The 15,059-nt window shown below is 40.6% G+C and overlaps 6 protein-coding genes across 8 annotated transcripts in view; 3 read left to right on the top strand and 3 right to left on the bottom strand.

The window, feature by feature from the left end:
• Positions 1-14,802, top strand: part of Rab14 (RAS oncogene family member Rab14) — a 67,775-nt gene extending 52,973 nt beyond the window's left edge. Inside the window, exons 1-5 of one of the 2 annotated variants that reach the window (XM_064686047.1) lie at positions 10,367-10,635; positions 13,307-13,420; positions 13,917-14,097; positions 14,161-14,343; positions 14,405-14,802. In XM_064686047.1, coding sequence (XP_064542117.1) covers positions 13,315-13,420; positions 13,917-14,097; positions 14,161-14,343; positions 14,405-14,582 — 648 coding nt within the window. In that variant the 5' untranslated portion in view covers positions 10,367-10,635; positions 13,307-13,314 and the 3' untranslated portion in view covers positions 14,583-14,802. Of the gene's footprint in view, positions 1-10,366; positions 10,636-13,306; positions 13,421-13,916; positions 14,098-14,160; positions 14,344-14,404 lie in introns of those variants that run through there. The other variant, XM_064686048.1, reaches the window with a different exon arrangement.
• Positions 80-1,742, bottom strand: mTTF (mitochondrial transcription termination factor). The gene is made up of 4 exons (XM_064686046.1): positions 1,188-1,742; positions 701-1,130; positions 494-644; positions 80-430 (listed from the first exon to the last, which is right to left on the bottom strand). The coding sequence occupies exons 1-4, from the start codon at positions 1,639-1,641 to the stop codon at positions 170-172; spliced, it is 1,296 nt and encodes a 431-aa protein (XP_064542116.1). The 5' UTR covers positions 1,642-1,742; the 3' UTR covers positions 80-169.
• Positions 1,719-3,620, top strand: LOC135431104 (uncharacterized). Its single transcript, XM_064686045.1, has 2 exons — positions 1,719-2,906; positions 2,964-3,620. Exons 1-2 carry the CDS (start codon positions 1,899-1,901, stop codon positions 3,420-3,422), a joined length of 1,467 nt encoding a protein of 488 aa, XP_064542115.1. The 5' UTR covers positions 1,719-1,898; the 3' UTR covers positions 3,423-3,620.
• l(2)34Fc (lethal (2) 34Fc) lies at positions 3,710-6,234 on the bottom strand. The gene is made up of 3 exons (XM_064686052.1): positions 6,115-6,234; positions 4,082-4,395; positions 3,710-4,016 (listed from the first exon to the last, which is right to left on the bottom strand). Exons 2-3 carry the CDS (start codon positions 4,388-4,390, stop codon positions 3,846-3,848), a joined length of 480 nt encoding a protein of 159 aa, XP_064542122.1. The 5' UTR covers positions 4,391-4,395; positions 6,115-6,234; the 3' UTR covers positions 3,710-3,845.
• On the top strand, positions 7,053-7,772 carry LOC135431108 (uncharacterized). 2 transcript variants are annotated; one of them, XM_064686051.1, is made up of 2 exons: positions 7,053-7,307; positions 7,364-7,772. In XM_064686051.1, the coding sequence occupies exons 1-2, from the start codon at positions 7,124-7,126 to the stop codon at positions 7,693-7,695; spliced, it is 516 nt and encodes a 171-aa protein (XP_064542121.1). In that variant the 5' UTR covers positions 7,053-7,123; the 3' UTR covers positions 7,696-7,772. The 2 variants fall into 2 exon arrangements, with proteins under 2 accessions (XP_064542121.1, XP_064542119.1); XM_064686049.1 differs by having other exon boundaries at positions 7,358-7,772.
• On the bottom strand, positions 7,715-10,226 carry l(2)34Fd (lethal (2) 34Fd). Its single transcript, XM_064686041.1, has 4 exons — positions 10,066-10,226; positions 9,608-10,009; positions 8,829-9,550; positions 7,715-8,771 (listed from the first exon to the last, which is right to left on the bottom strand). Exons 1-4 carry the CDS (start codon positions 10,129-10,131, stop codon positions 7,790-7,792), a joined length of 2,172 nt encoding a protein of 723 aa, XP_064542111.1. The 5' UTR covers positions 10,132-10,226; the 3' UTR covers positions 7,715-7,789.
• Positions 14,803-15,059: the final 257 nt, after the last annotated feature.

Raw genomic sequence — 15,059 nt, 5'->3', positions numbered from 1 at the left:
TCCAAGGATAGATCTAAACAACGAGCTTTCTAGCTTTCCAAAAACATTTTCTCATTTTATTAACAGACAGAATTTTTAAACAGATCAACAACTTGTCGCAGATTAATAGAAAAATATATACTATATAGGAATCAGTCGACGTAAAAGAACAACAGATAAAAGAGTGCTCTTACCTAGTCAACTGCTGTTTATCTGTTGCCTTTGGTGGCGCACTATCATTCTGATTGTTCCATTGTTGCAAAAATTTGGCATATTCCCGCCTGCTGCGACACAATATGACCAGCGAGGAGGGTCGACAGCCAAACGATGCCAACTCATCCATGCGGTGTCGTGTGGTCTTTAAGCTGTGGCATAAAATGCGTGGCACTTGAGCTATTTCAAAGCGCGTAAATTTGGCTTCATCGAGCAAATAGTCCAGCACTTCTTTAATCTGTAAAATGGGTTGGCTATATGCACATATATAAATGAAGTTGACTTTCTGACTTTTCCGAACCTTGGTAACGCGCACTGTATGCACTTGCGGATGTCGGTCCATAATGGCCTTTGTTTCGCTAACGGTGAAGCCCAAGCGATGCGCTATGTACTCCACCACAGAGGAGAACTTGCCCAAAACTTGCAGCTCGTCCAGCGATAGCTTCAGCGAGCTACAAGAAATCATTTGTCCAATTGGTAAACTATGCTCAAAACTGATTTATCTCACCGTTGCAGTATAGGTTCCGGGCAGCGCACCATCCAGGGCATTATTTTATCCTTCTTGGCACGTTGAGCGCGCTCCAAGCGCAGCTCCACCGATTTCGGCGTATAGCGAAATGCCCACAGATCTTTTAGTATATTGATGGGCGATACATTGTAGTGTATCATGTGCTGCAAGTTCTTCTCAAACATTTCATATGGCATTTCCAGTATGAACAATCGTTTCGACAGATATTTGGTGACTATCTCTGGACTGACGTCTAGCTTCTCACTGATGTAGTAAACACGATTCTTTTGCGGTAATTCATTGGATTCTGCATTCAAAGCGCTCACCAGCTTGCGCAGACGTGGCACCGTGAGACGCAGAAAGGGAACAAAGTGGTTAATGTCGCGCACATGCATGGATTTAATTAGCTGTAGCTTGAGACCCAGACGTTCTGCAAGGATTGAGACTGAACATTTCGACGTCAGAATTAATGTTAATGCGCACTTACTCAGATCTAAGACCAGCAGCCAGGGATATTCCAAAAAACTTTGTTTGCTGACGCCCTCTAGCATCAGCGCGTCCAGCGTTTTAGTTAGGCAGCGATTGCGATAGCTGCGTTGCACTTGCTCATCGTTCACAATACGCTTCACTTCATCTTCCGTGAGGCGAAAGCGTTCACGTAGTGCTGAAATTAAAAGTCCCAGGCGACTGCCAGTTTCCACCTCTGCACGATACGGCACATATTCATTGTCCACCTCGCTGGAAGGGGGCGTGACATGGCTACTAAGCCCGGCCGTTGCCGTAGCCAACACTGACTGCTTGTTTTTCGAGCGACTCTCGCATTCGTATTGTGTAAAGAGTGCACGGCGTGCAGTTGTTGATCTACTTAGCAGGCGCGCTGTTTGAGTGTGGCGCTGCAGTTTGAGCGTGCATTCAAAGCTGCGCACCAGGTTGCGCAACATTTTATGTTTTAGCGTTCTATTTGTGTTGTAATATAATAAACTTAAACTTAACAATTTGTACGCGCTGAAAAACTTTACCGAACAGCTGTTTTATGCACAGCGTTGCCACAGTCTGCATCGGCGTGTATTTTGCTCTCTAGCTACGCAATCTGGCAAGGCGGGCCCATGCATACCAGCCCTGACACTGGATATTTATGGAACCTTGCGCGCAAAGCTGAGACAATATTTAAATTTGAGTTATATTTGTTGCCATAAATATGTCCGCCTTAACTATTAATCAAGTGCAATATGTGTCTTCGTTGCAGTGCTATGTTTGTGTTATAAATAAAGCAAGCGAATTGCAAAAGCAACAACAGCTGTTCCTACAACAACCTCCACAACAACAACAACAACAACAGTCGACTGATGCAGATGACAACAAGGAGCTTGAGCCCACAGCGTTTGACACGCCCAAAATTATCTGCAGAGGCTGTAAAATGCAACGGTACTGTAGCCTGCAACATCTGGTCGAGGATCAAGCACATCGTGACTTTTGTCGAGTGCTCATTGATCTGCAAAAGTCGCAAAACATTGCACATCCCCTGCTTCTAGCCGGCCCGCTCCTTGGACGCGCCCAACTACAGCAGGCCATAGCTCAACTTATGCTGGCGGTCCGTGTCAAGCTGCGGCGTCTGTTGACGCGTCGCGAATGCGAACTTATTGGCTATCCCGGCTTTTGTGTGGTCTGCTATCGCCTAGAGCCGCTAACAGCTTGCACGGGCTGCGCGGGCGTCGCCTACTGCTCCGCGGAGCATCGACGCTTGGATTGCTGCAATCACACGCCGGCCGTGTGCCGGACCTTGGCACTCTACTATTCACCCTACCGACTGTTGTCCAATAAGCTGGATATTGTGCAGCTGAAGCAGCGCAGTGACTTGGAGCACAGCCATTTGGTGGAAGCGTTTTACGCTGCCACAGAAATTCGAATTGATAGCCAGCCTTGGCGCTCCTTAGAGCAGTATGAACGCTTTGCCGCTTGCTCCTCGTTCAGCGGCATTGCCAGCCTCTGCTTGGCGCTTACCCATATATCCTTTGTCGCCGCGCCTCGTGAGATTCTCAGCGTTTATGTGGTGGGCGCCCAGGACCTGCATCGGAGCTACTTTCAACAAATGCATCTCAAGTTCTTCTTTTTGCAATATCCAGATATCTGCCAGCTGGAAGTGTACTTTATTGGGCACAAGCTGCTGGCCCGAGCTGGCGAGGAGGTGCTCACATTTATGCAAGGGGTAAGCAGATTAAATTTATATATCTATATATATCATACTAATTTGAACTAACCGCAGGGCTGCCAACGTAAAGTCGTCCTGTGCACATTTCCAAAAACTTTCGAGCGCTTTGCCAAGACACATAAAGTAGATCCCGTGCTGATTATTATATATAATCCCGATTTCGCTGCAATGGACACTCTGACAGAAGGAATCGTGGAACGGAAATATCCGCATGCTGTACAGCCATCGGAGCAGGATGACTATAGCTGGCATGGCTGCCTCTTGGAGACTCTCTACACCTATGGCGTCCCAATTTGTTTTACCTCGCCCACTAAGATGCAGGCGCGTTCGGATCTCAATTGTGTTAATGTGCTGGCCAGAGGTCATAAAATTGCCATTCAACGCGTCTACAATTGCACAGAGAATCCATATCGCGAGATATTACCTCAGCACAATCCGTGTCCCGATGACGACGAAACCGTTATTTATGCAAATAACTATTTGGAAGTTGTTTTTACAAGCATTCAATGCTAAAACCTAATAACTTAGACTTATTTATGTATATGGCGGCACAGACCTAAATACTAGTCCTAAAGCTTTACGGTATTAATAACAGACCTTTTCTGACGTATAAAAGTTATAAGTATTCGTTTTAACTTATAAGTATTCCTTAGTTTTTCTTATATGTACACATTTATTTATAAGTAAGGTTTAAAGTTTTTTTTTTCATTTTCATATTTGACTTTATTGCGCAAAAAATACTGTTTTCTAACACTGGCATATGATCAACTAACTGTTACAAACAAGTTCAAACATGTACATAAATCATGAGATATGTATCACAAAAATTCCATTAGCCTTCAAAAGGACGAAATAAACATATAAAACGAAAGCACACACACATTTAGAAAATCAAAAGTGATAAAAGCAATTTGACAAATATGGATAACAATTGATTTACTCCACATCAATGTCCTTGGTGACACGGCCCACCCAATAAACGAAGCCAGTCTGCACCACAGTGGCCATGAACTTGACGTTACCCTTGTAACCTGCTGGTGGAATCCAGTCGAAGGTGACTCCGCTCAGCGGACTGCCCTTGGTGGCCTTCAGATGGGTGAGCGTGTCCTGTAAATCATAAATGTTCCAGTAAATACTTGAATTTATTTTATTTATATTGCTGTACGCCTCACCTGTGGTCCGGAGCAGTCCAATGTCTGCGAGTGAGCCGTGTCCACCACCTTAAATTGACCCACAACACGATTCTGACCATCGCGAGCCTGAATCATGAAGCCCAAGAACTCATCGCCGCCCAGAGTTAATGTTAACTTCTGATCGCCACGCACATGTGAGGAGCCGGAAAAGCTATATGGGGGCTTTTTGGTCTGCAACTCAGCACCGTGCTGGGGCGTCAGGTCCCGACAGGCAGCCTTTGGGGCGCCCTCAGAGTAGGCATTGACGCTAACAGCCAAGCAGGCGGCAATCAAGAGCAAACGGAACATATTGTCTGTAAGTTGGGGAGTAAGCAAATACAGTTCAGAAACTATTCAATGTAAACAATTGTTCAGCATTGATACATATATTAAAATTAGCATCTGCCCCTCTGTTAATGCTAACATTATGCAGTACTGTTACTTAACAGCAAAGTGTTATGCACTGCTGCTTATCGTTTTCAAATAGCCGTTAAATATCTATTTTAATTTGCAGCTAATTGCAAATGCTTGTTTTTTACTAATTAATTAATTAACATTTGCACTGCTGTGCGAATTTTTTTTCCCAATGCGCTGCCCTTGGCCAGCTTGTCCAGCTACACGTGTATAATATTTTATCTCCATATTGCATTTTAAATTTATGTATGAATTGAAAACCAGAATCCGCCTATGCAATTTGTCAACGACAAGTTTTTATTATTTCGATGCAGTTTGTACATCTGGCTCTTAGCCTTGAATAATTGAAGTCGTTCCCAAATGATATGTGGCTATCTTAAAGCCGAGTTCAACTGACCAAAGATCATCTTAAGACTTCAAAACCAAAAAATTAAGCAATTCAGACACGCGTCGCCCATAAATCGTTTCAGAGAATTATGGGAACACAGACTTCTCAATATATACGCACTTATATATACGCATGTATATACGATGTATAACAAAATAATTATCAACTTGGTCAGCTTGCATTTGCATGCTGATTAAAAGAGCTTTAGAAGTAAAAAAACATACAACTGGTTTTTGGAGCTACACGAATTTCGATAAAACAAAAAAAAAATAAATAATACATAAAAATAAAACCCGTTTTCAGTACAATTCCATTACCTTTAACTGAACATTGAGCTACGTTTGGGACAAGAAATCATATAATTTATTGCGTCGTGAGGGGGAAATGTTTCAATTGCGCTAAACATTTCCTGAAGTTTCAATAATTCAAGTTCAAGGCAAATTATAAGATATATGCTTCACTAGTTTCCTATCGATCTACGATCTGTTTTCAAAGCAAGCTCTTCACACGCCGACGCAGTCGAGCATTGAAGACCTTGTCGTTGCCTAAAGACCCCCACCAAAAAAAAAAAACAAAAAAAGTGTCAAGCCAGTTTGTCGCGGTACAGAGCCAAGCCTCAAGTCTGAGATTTATATAGCTATATTCATATACAAGCATATATATCTTGTTATATGTTAAAGTTCAGCATTGGACAAGTTGGCGTCGGCGTTTTGTCTAGCTACATTAAATCAATTTTTTTTTTCTCGTTTTTTGGCTTTAGGCCTTTGGCCAAACCGGTTACTTTATTTGTTTAAATAAAACATCAGCGTTTTTTGACGTCTGCTCGGCACAATAACATCAATTATTCGATTTTGTATCGTTCAAAAATGATGCAGCTCGAGTTGAGTTCATTGAAGCTTGAATTTCGAGTACAACTATTGGAATTATGGTAATCTAGCAACCATTGTTTAATGGCACGCAACATATAAATGCGAAAAACGGGCAAAAATATTTAACAATATTTTAATTATATGTAATTATTATATTCAGCATGCCTAGCCTTTGTTAATGGTAGTTGAATTTGATATGAAACTTGAACAAAAGTACAAAGTTAATTTATTCAAGTTGATTCCTTTGTTTAGTCTGTTATTTAAATATTGAACTTTGAGCCGCTGTCCTAGTAATTTATTTAAATAATATTTTTATGCCACTGCACTTTTGCTTAGTTAAAGTTTGTTAATCCGTTACCTACCGCTTAAAGACAAAACCACACGGCACAAAAGAAAAACTTGAAATGAGCTGAAAATTCTACAACAGCCGCCTATTTATACCAAAAAGAAAATATTAAAGCCAACTACAAGCCGGTCCACTTAAACTATAATAAACAATAGCTTTGTGGACCGGTCAGAGCCGAGCTTTTTTGCCAAAAGCTAAGCGCTCAAAGCTCTGAGGCTGAGGCGGCATTTAAATGAGAACTGTTTCGCTTCGGATCGTTTCAGGAATACCGACGCATGCTCCAGTAGCATGGCTCATAACTGTTGTGCCTAGCTAAACGCTGACTAATGCTTTAATCTAAATAAAAAACAAATGCCAAACAATTAGCGACATACATTTATTTTTATTATTAAAATTTTTTTTTTTTTGCCTCCGTGTTTCTCAATAGAAATTCGCTAATAAATGTCAGAGCGTTTAATTGGAAAGATAAATAGAAAACTGATGAGACTTTTAGGTGCGAAAATGCATTCATGTAAAGCTTAGAGCACCTTAAAATAGTATTTTTCAATATTTGGCATTTGTTTATTTTAATAGGCTCCTAACATATTATATTATAACCTGTCAAAACTGAAGGAGAGTTAAATTGCATAAGCAAATAGCCCAGTTGGACACTAAGTTCCTGTATAATAGAGAATTTCACATCTGATATACGTATGTAAGGGTATTAAGTCTTCGTTAACTTCAAAGCAAATTCTGTTGCTGTATGCTTTAAAGTTTTCCAATTTTCACTTAATCTGCACATTTGTTTGCATTAACATTTTTAATATAACGGCTTTTGTTGCGTTGCATAAACTTTCATGGATCTGGCGCCTCTCCAGTGTTGCCACATAATTGCGCTTTTCTGTCATTTTAAACAGTTGATTGGCGAAAGGTATTACAAATAATTCTTGTTTCTGAAACGTCAAATAGGAATTGCGAAAGCAAATCTTAGCAGTCCTTGCTTAGTTATTAATAAATGTTTATTAATTTTTAATTGAATCCAAAATATGGGAGCTGAGCAATCAGCCTTGCTGGTCTGCACACAAACTGGGAAACCGGAAAGGCCTCTAAGGCTGGAAAATGCCGAACAATATTTTCAACTGTATTTCGATAAAATGCCAGAACCCAAAACAGGACCAGTAACAGAAGCGCTTCTCCACTTGATAGTGAATGCGCCACAACAGAGCTTGGGTAGGTTGTTGAATAAGAAACAAATTCCCATTAAATTAAAAACAATTCAGCTGTAGAATCCAGAGAGCAGGCCAACTGGGCCTGCCAACAAGAGCCCGATTCGGGTTATGAAAACGACGAGTTAGAAACGGAAGAAACAAGTGAGGAGGAACAAGATATTGATATGGTATCGGAGGAAGAAATGATTGATCAATTATCCGATAGTGATTTGAGCATAGAATCCAGTTCAACTATATATAATATGCAAAATAACGATGACAGCGATTTTGAGCTAATCCCATTGGAATTTGTTGATCTACAGCCCATAGATCTGCTCAATATTGATGATCCTCAGCTGGAATTTGAGCAGGAGTTTATAATACGTGTTGCCGATTTGAATGAAGAATGAACAAATCATTTTGGTCCAGTTACAGTTAATAGTTTTCTAACGATTTTTTTTTACATAAATTAAAACTTTATGTACAAGCACTGTCTACGAAATTCTACTTAAAATTAACCTTTTTCAATCTTAGGGATTTAATATTCCTCACAATGCCTCTGCGTTCCTCGCGATGCTTCTTCAGCTCCGCTTCGCGTTTCTTTACCATATGCTGGTTCTTCTTTTCTCTATTCACCTCAAAGGTTATTTGACGATTGCCCAGGGAGCGACCCACGTTAGTCACTTGCCCTTCCAGGCTGGCCATGACGCGCACGCGATCCTGTAGACTGGCCTGTTTGATGCGTTGCTCCACCTCGCTGTTGCCATGGTTATTGTCCATCGCCGTTAGCTTGAATTGCGTGCGACTGCTGGACGTGTTGTAATTGCCATTTGCCAGTGGCGCCGCATAATCATCCGGACCATCCGGCTCCTCATCCTCGTTCTCTGCTTGCTGCTCAGCCTCTTCCTCGTCATCACGTTGCCGCTTGACCTGTTTGTAGGCCTGCTTCATTTCTTTGACATACTCACGCCTATCCTCATCATCTGAGGAGGCTTCATCGCCGCTGCTCGCCTCACTATCGCCATCGCTCTTCTCAAAGCCAAACAGATCCTCATCGTTATCGCTATCCTCGCGCGTCTGCGCCTCCTCTGCGTGCAGCTCAGAGACGCGTGCAACCTCAATGCGCTGTTTAATCGCCTTCGCCTTAGATTTGTCCAGGCGATTGAGCACTGGCGCGAGCAGACGATACTCCTCGGCCTCCTTGCTGACCGCAAAGTCACTGTTCTCGAACATTGCCTTGAAACGTGTATCTTGCAGCAAACTGGGCATATTGCGTTGCTTGGCGCTATTTGAGGGATTCGCCTGCTCGTCCATAATCTTAAGTGCCAGCTCCTTGTTAACCTTGGGTAGTTTGGATTCAATTTGCAAACGCGATTTGCGCTCACTCTCAATCTCTTGACGGACTTTCTCTTTACGGAAGCGATCAAAGGCAAACGGCTCCACCACAGCCTTTGCCTTATTGTACAGCCGCACATCCATAAAGTAGCTGGTTAAGGAGAACGCATTTAAAAGAAGTTGATAACAGATAAAGCCATTGACTCACCCATGCATGTAGCCCTTGAGCAGATTGCTGCCTATGAGATGCTCCAGGCCCAGTTCGGCGAGTTCTTTTTGTGTAATAAACTGATAGTCATCATAAACATTCTCCACAACCTCCGATTCAATCTCCTCGGTAAGATTATCCAAGAAGCTGCACCAGCGCGGCGCTGGGCCCATGGCCGGCACATAGTACGTCAACATTTTGACATCCTCTTGGGCCAAAAAGAACATGCCCGTATCGGGTATGGTGCAAAAGTCATTAAAAGACGATGTAGACTCCACATAGGCAATCTGCTTGCCGGTCTGCTCATCCCATAGCTTTAGCGTGGCTTCGTCTAAACTGTAGACAGCATTCTGTGCCGGATTAAATGCCAGTCGCTTGATAGGCACCTTGTTTAGATGATCTTTGATGAGCAGCGGCTGGCGAGAACGTATATCGTACAGCAGCACATGTCCCGAGCCAGTGCCAACGGCCATTTGCAGTCCATTGCGATATTTGAGTGCTGTGACAGAAGGGAACACTTTGACGTCAGGCAGTTTAATGGCCACATCTAAGATGGCGCACCGCTGTTTCATGCGTGGATCCCAGGCCTCAACTGTGCCCTCTTTGCTGCCCACCGTAAGCAGCTGATGCTCAGGGTTAACCTCGCAAGCGTTCAAACAACTCGCGTCCGATTCATACGGCTGCAGAAACTGGCCACGCTCCAAATTAAGACGATAGATATCCTGGCGAAGAGAAATATTAAGCACGAATTGATTGTCTAAGTGTTTCAGTATACTCACCCTGCCCACGCCCACAATGTACATATCACAGCTGGGCTTATGATACTTCATGTCACGACCAAAGCGTGGAATGCGAAGCCTGTAGTGTCGTCCGTGTGCCGCATGGATTTCCACATAGCGATCACATTGCAGGAACACCATTTTGCTGTAATCATCGCTTATCACCTCAAACGTGGTCACCTCCGAGTCGAAGCAGCGCTCAAATTTGATGGACAGATTGGAGACCTCAAAGCATTTAACACGTGGCTTATACGTGCCTGTCGCCAGTATATACTGTTGATCCGGGCTCATTCGTATGCTGGTACATACGCCGGGCATATCAAAGTCTTGTATTAGCTCAATTTGGCGCCGGGAGTCCGCCTTCTTCTTCAGCTGTGAGCGCTTGCGGCGATCGGTGAGCCACTTAATTTAACAAACATTAATTGCCTGCTGTGCCCAATTAATAAACGTTTACTTACATCTGGCACCGATTTGCCGGCGCTCAGGTTATAAATTTTCACATCGTTTACTTCGTTGACAAACATTACTGCATTTTAAAATCAAAAATCGTGCATAAACAAAATAAAACACGTGCGGTATAGCAGTGCTGTGCAGCAAGATAACTGGATAATTTTACAGCACTGTCAGCAAGTGCTGCGCACAGCTGTTAATTTGATTACCATATATACATATATCAAAAACCAGTGTGGCAACACCGCGCAACTCGTCGCTAGATTTGCAAACAAGAAAACGCAAAAGAAATTTGCTGCTTGCTGCCAACAGTTTTCGTCTTTGCTAATTAAAGTTATTTCTTTTGGTGTTTTATAAATTCCCGCATATTTATGCTTATTGTGCTGCATTTGAAATAGCCACATAATTGTGCTGGTATCACCTTTGCTTGAATGAAAATATAAACAAATACAGAAGCGTTACACACATACACAAAGAAGCACACAGCAATATTAACCCCCCCGACAGGCCCGTGCTCGTTGTTGCCGCCCTACATTCCTGTTCCCTAGCTGAAACCAAAATACAGAAAAATTAAAACGGTGAGTAATATGTTATTTTGTTGCTGTTAAGCCAATTATATAGTTCGGCAGATTTGGTTGCGTCCTAAACTATGTCTTATAATGTACGTAACGTGTGGGTGGGTGGGTGTCATTGTCGAAGGGAGGGTGAGGGCGTCTGGGAGTAATGCAAAGACAACTTTCCCTTGTACTATATAAAGTACTCGCTAAGTTGTTGTTGTCGATGTTGTTGTAGGGCAGCGCAGTTTCCCCCTCGCGCTCTTGCCCTTGTAATTGATATTAGGTCTCTGCTGTGGTCTACTCCCCTCAATTGCCCGGGCGCGCCTTGTGTTTATTTTATCAAATAACGGTGCTTTAGCATGCCACAGGGAATATTCACGAATATATGTGAACACACACACACACACACACAGACACACGCATATATTAATTATTTTTTGCGATAAATTTAAAACTCATTATCAACGTCTTTTATGCACAACAGACATTTAAAGCTTCAACTTTTTGTTTTCTGAGTCAACTAGAACGAGCTGCGATTTCCTAAGCGCTGCACCCGCTTTCATTCATTGTTCAGTGATTGACTGATAAGGGGGAAGCCTTAATCTATACTGTGTGCAATGCGTACAATAATTTATTGTTTGTTTAATAGGCACACAACACACAGCCACTAGAATAATGCAGAATTTTACTGCAAGCAATACAATATGCTACTAAATTAACTCAGAAACAAGTAACAGGTTCTAGTCGGGAGCTCCCGACTAGGGGATACTCTAAGCCCTCTTCTTCCGACAGGCGATAGGTATAAAATAAAAAATTCTTGATATATATATACTATTCTAGAAGCTACATGTCAAGTTTGGCGACTCTAGCTCTTATTATTTACCAAAATTGCGCAACGGGAAACAGCGGGATTTCTATATCGATTTTTATCGATTACTTGGAAACGGGGCAAGTTATCGAATATCGGAAACAAACTCGATCTGCGCGGGCACTAGGAGGACCTACAGCCAAAATTTCTAGCTCTTATAGGTTCTGAGATCCTTGCGTTCATAGATAAGGACAGACGGACGGACAGACGGACATGGCTAGATCGACTCGGCTGTTGAAGCTGATCAAGAATATATATACTTAATGGGGTCGGAGATACTTCCTTCTGCCTGTTACATACATTTGCACAAATACATTATACCCTTATTACCCATTTTTAATGGGTTCAGGGTATAAAAAGCAATTCTCCCCAGCCTGTTTGTACTTGTTTTAAAAACAAAATAATTATGTGAAGTTAATTTTCAAAATCCAAAATATTGTTGCCGTTTTGGGTTAGTTTAAGCACAATCAGGATTTTTTAAAACAAGTTTTGTCATTACTATTAGCAAGTTTCAGACTTTCTTTAATTCCTTTTTATTTTAAGAACAAACAAAATTCATTAGTTTTGTCATTAATCAATACGAAATATGTAAACCCTACAATAACATTAGAGCCTAAATGGTTTTGCGGCAACAGCGAACTTCGTAACTCACTCAATAAACACATATCATATAAATAATAAATTATACTCTGAATAATATTTTTGCCATTGTTATATTCGCTTTATTCATGCCATAATATTATATGTACATTACGTGACACATGTAATGTATTTTGTATTAAAATTAACGTTAGCCGATCCATTGATTGTTGTGTTTGATTATTATTAATAAACAACCACGAATCAAGTCAAATAAATTAATTTAAAATAGCCCATATTGACAAATTCGAATGTATAATTCTATACAGCTGCATATTTTGACAGAGTTAAAACTAGTTTTACAGTGGATAAAACTAGTTCTCAAACTAAGAATCTAATATTCATCTTTTATTTGGCTTATCATAATCGTACTGCTGAATTGTTTATTTCATATCCCTGTACTAGATTTGTCAGTTAATCCTGTATATATATCATATATGTACCTATTTATCAGGGAAACAGTGGATAAAACTAGTTCACAAACTAAGAATCTGATTTCATTTTGCTTACCAAAATCGCACTACTGCAATCTTCATTTAATATCCCTCTGATGAGTTTGCTTTCTTTTAAACACATCCCACATTTTGATAGCTCACCAGTTTTACCATAACTTTGATAATTTCGGCATTGTTTAATGCCTGTAATTTGATAGGCACGCGGGGAGCGTTGTTTTGCGACTATGTGAAAAACTTTAAAAGGGGGTTAAGACCCAAATGCGAGACAACTCTTCAAATAAAACCGCTCGGTTTTAGCTCAGTCAATAAACAAACTGGACGGCTGTTTAAACATGAGGCACAAGACTCACAATTGGGGACAGGCCCAGGCCAAGCTGGCGACGTGCCACAAAAGGCATCCAGAAGTGAAGCGACGCTGAAACGAATTAATGCAGCGTTACAAATGCTTGATAAGCACAGGTCGCGACACCACACTAAAGTTGCGCTCTCCATATATATATATATATATATATATATATATGTCCGATATAAAGGCAACAAATGTTAACTGTCTTGAGTGGTTCGCCAAAGCGGCAGCAAAATGGATGTGAAACGGCACAAAATGCGGGGTGTTGTTAACAAACTCTACGAACGCATTGATTATCTGATAGAAAAATGTGCGAGTTACCTAAACGAGAAGAAACCATTCTCTAAGCATATATTTTAAATTATGTTTAATATCAATCCACAGGTCCCAATATGACTGCAGCACCCTATAACTACAACTATATTTTTAAGTACATCATAATTGGTGACATGGGCGTAGGCAAATCCTGTCTGCTGCATCAGTTTACCGAGAAGAAATGTAAGTATGATATTTATCTATATATGCATTAAAGTAAATCTGACTGATTGGCTGACTGACTGATTGATGATCAATGCAACCGTCAAGCCTAGAAAGCTGAGTTTTTGAAACTACTTACATTTTGTTGTATAATTCCTTCAGCAAGAGTGGAAATCGATTATCCATGTTTATTGGCATTTTATCCGATTCATTTCAAAGACCGCGAAATACAGTATACGGAAACTGGATATACGAAATAGAATATATACGATTTTACACCGACCAAATATATATATATATATATATATATATATATATTCGAACTCGTAAATTCTTCTTCCTTTTCAAAAGGAAATGGAATAGAATATATTTTGCTTTAGAATAGATATTCCATTTCAATATTTGATTGAGAGCGAAGTATACGATACAGGATATTATATTTTAAATTCTACTTTCATATATTGTTACCTAGCTTGCTGTTTGTTGAATGTTCTACTAAACACATTTTAATCCACAGTTATGGCCAACTGTCCGCACACAATTGGCGTGGAGTTTGGAACACGGATCATTGAGGTTGATGACAAGAAAATCAAACTACAAATTTGGGATACGGCCGGTCAGGAGCGCTTTCGTGCTGTGACCCGTTCGTATTATCGGGGTGCTGCTGGTGCTTTAATGGTTTACGACATAACCAGGCGGTAAGTCACCTAAATGATCCCAAAATAACTATATTAATAAAATTAACTTAACAATTTACGCAGCTCCACATATAATCATTTGAGCAGCTGGCTCACCGATACGCGCAATCTCACAAATCCCAGCACTGTGATCTTTCTCATTGGCAATAAATCCGATTTGGAGAGCACACGCGAGGTAACATACGAAGAGGCTAAGGAATTCGCCGATGAGAATGGTCTCATGTTTTTGGAAGCCAGCGCCATGACGTAAATATGCAGACATAGTAGAAAAAGATGTAAGCCTTAAGTGTTTTTCTAATTAATTTAGTGGTCAAAATGTGGAGGAGGCATTTCTTGAAACGGCACGCAAGATCTATCAAAATATACAGGAGGGTCGCCTAGATTTAAATGCATCCGAGTCGGGTGTGCAGCATCGACCCTCGCAGCCGTCACGTCCATCTCTCAGCAGCGAGGCAACGCATGCTAAGGATCAGTGCTCGTGTTAAATGTATTAACTTTATATACACACATAGTTATAAACAATCGAAATTTAATTTTTAGTGCAACTCATAATCATATTGATTTCTTATCTATCTAAAACCAACACGTAAACAAATATGCAATGAGAATGAAAACAAAAAATACAATTGTATGTAGGTAAATGATTGGATTAAGTCGTGAAAAAGTGTGAACAAACAACCAAAATATATAAACGTCCCCGACATTTAGATATCTGTGTAATATCTAGTAAGCTATTGATAGAAAATTTAATAGCGAAATTAAACTGTTGCATTACTTCTCATTAATCGTTGCAAAAGCTATGAAACTGTTTTGATATTTAGAAAAGAAAATTATGCAAATGTTGGAATGTCTCTTATTTCTATATACTTTATACATTAAATATTTTACATATTTTCTTTGTTCTTTATACAACAATTTGTTAGAAATAATATGTATATATTATAATATGAATTTGTAACTTC

The sequence above is a fragment of the Drosophila montana genome, unplaced genomic scaffold (genome assembly GCF_035044405.1).
Source record: "Drosophila montana isolate Dmon_TW-CO22-7 unplaced genomic scaffold, ASM3504440v1 contig_312_1, whole genome shotgun sequence".
Taxonomy (NCBI): Eukaryota; Metazoa; Arthropoda; class Insecta; order Diptera; family Drosophilidae; genus Drosophila; species Drosophila montana.
This window is presented reverse-complemented; position numbering and strand designations above follow the sequence as displayed.

Bases quoted from the DNA above. Each gene is read 5' to 3' on its own strand.
- mTTF (XM_064686046.1), bottom strand. From the start codon at position 1,641: ATGTTGCGCAACCTGGTGCGCAGCTTTGAATGCACGCTCAAACTGCAG. The intron at 1,131-1,187 runs GTAAGTGCGCAT...CAATCCTTGCAG, and splicing joins GCTGCTGGTCTTAGATCTGA to AACGTCTGGGTCTCAAGCTA. The intron at 431-493 runs GTTCGGAAAAGT...CCCATTTTACAG, and splicing joins ATACAGTGCGCGTTACCAAG to ATTAAAGAAGTGCTGGACTA.
- LOC135431104 (XM_064686045.1), top strand. From the start codon at position 1,899: ATGTCCGCCTTAACTATTAATCAAGTGCAATATGTGTCTTCGTTGCAG. The intron at 2,907-2,963 runs GTAAGCAGATTA...AACTAACCGCAG, and splicing joins TGCTCACATTTATGCAAGGG to GGCTGCCAACGTAAAGTCGT.
- LOC135431108 (XM_064686049.1), top strand. From the start codon at position 7,124: ATGGGAGCTGAGCAATCAGCCTTGCTGGTCTGCACACAAACTGGGAAA. The intron at 7,308-7,357 runs GTAGGTTGTTGA...AAAACAATTCAG, and splicing joins TGCGCCACAACAGAGCTTGG to CTGTAGAATCCAGAGAGCAG.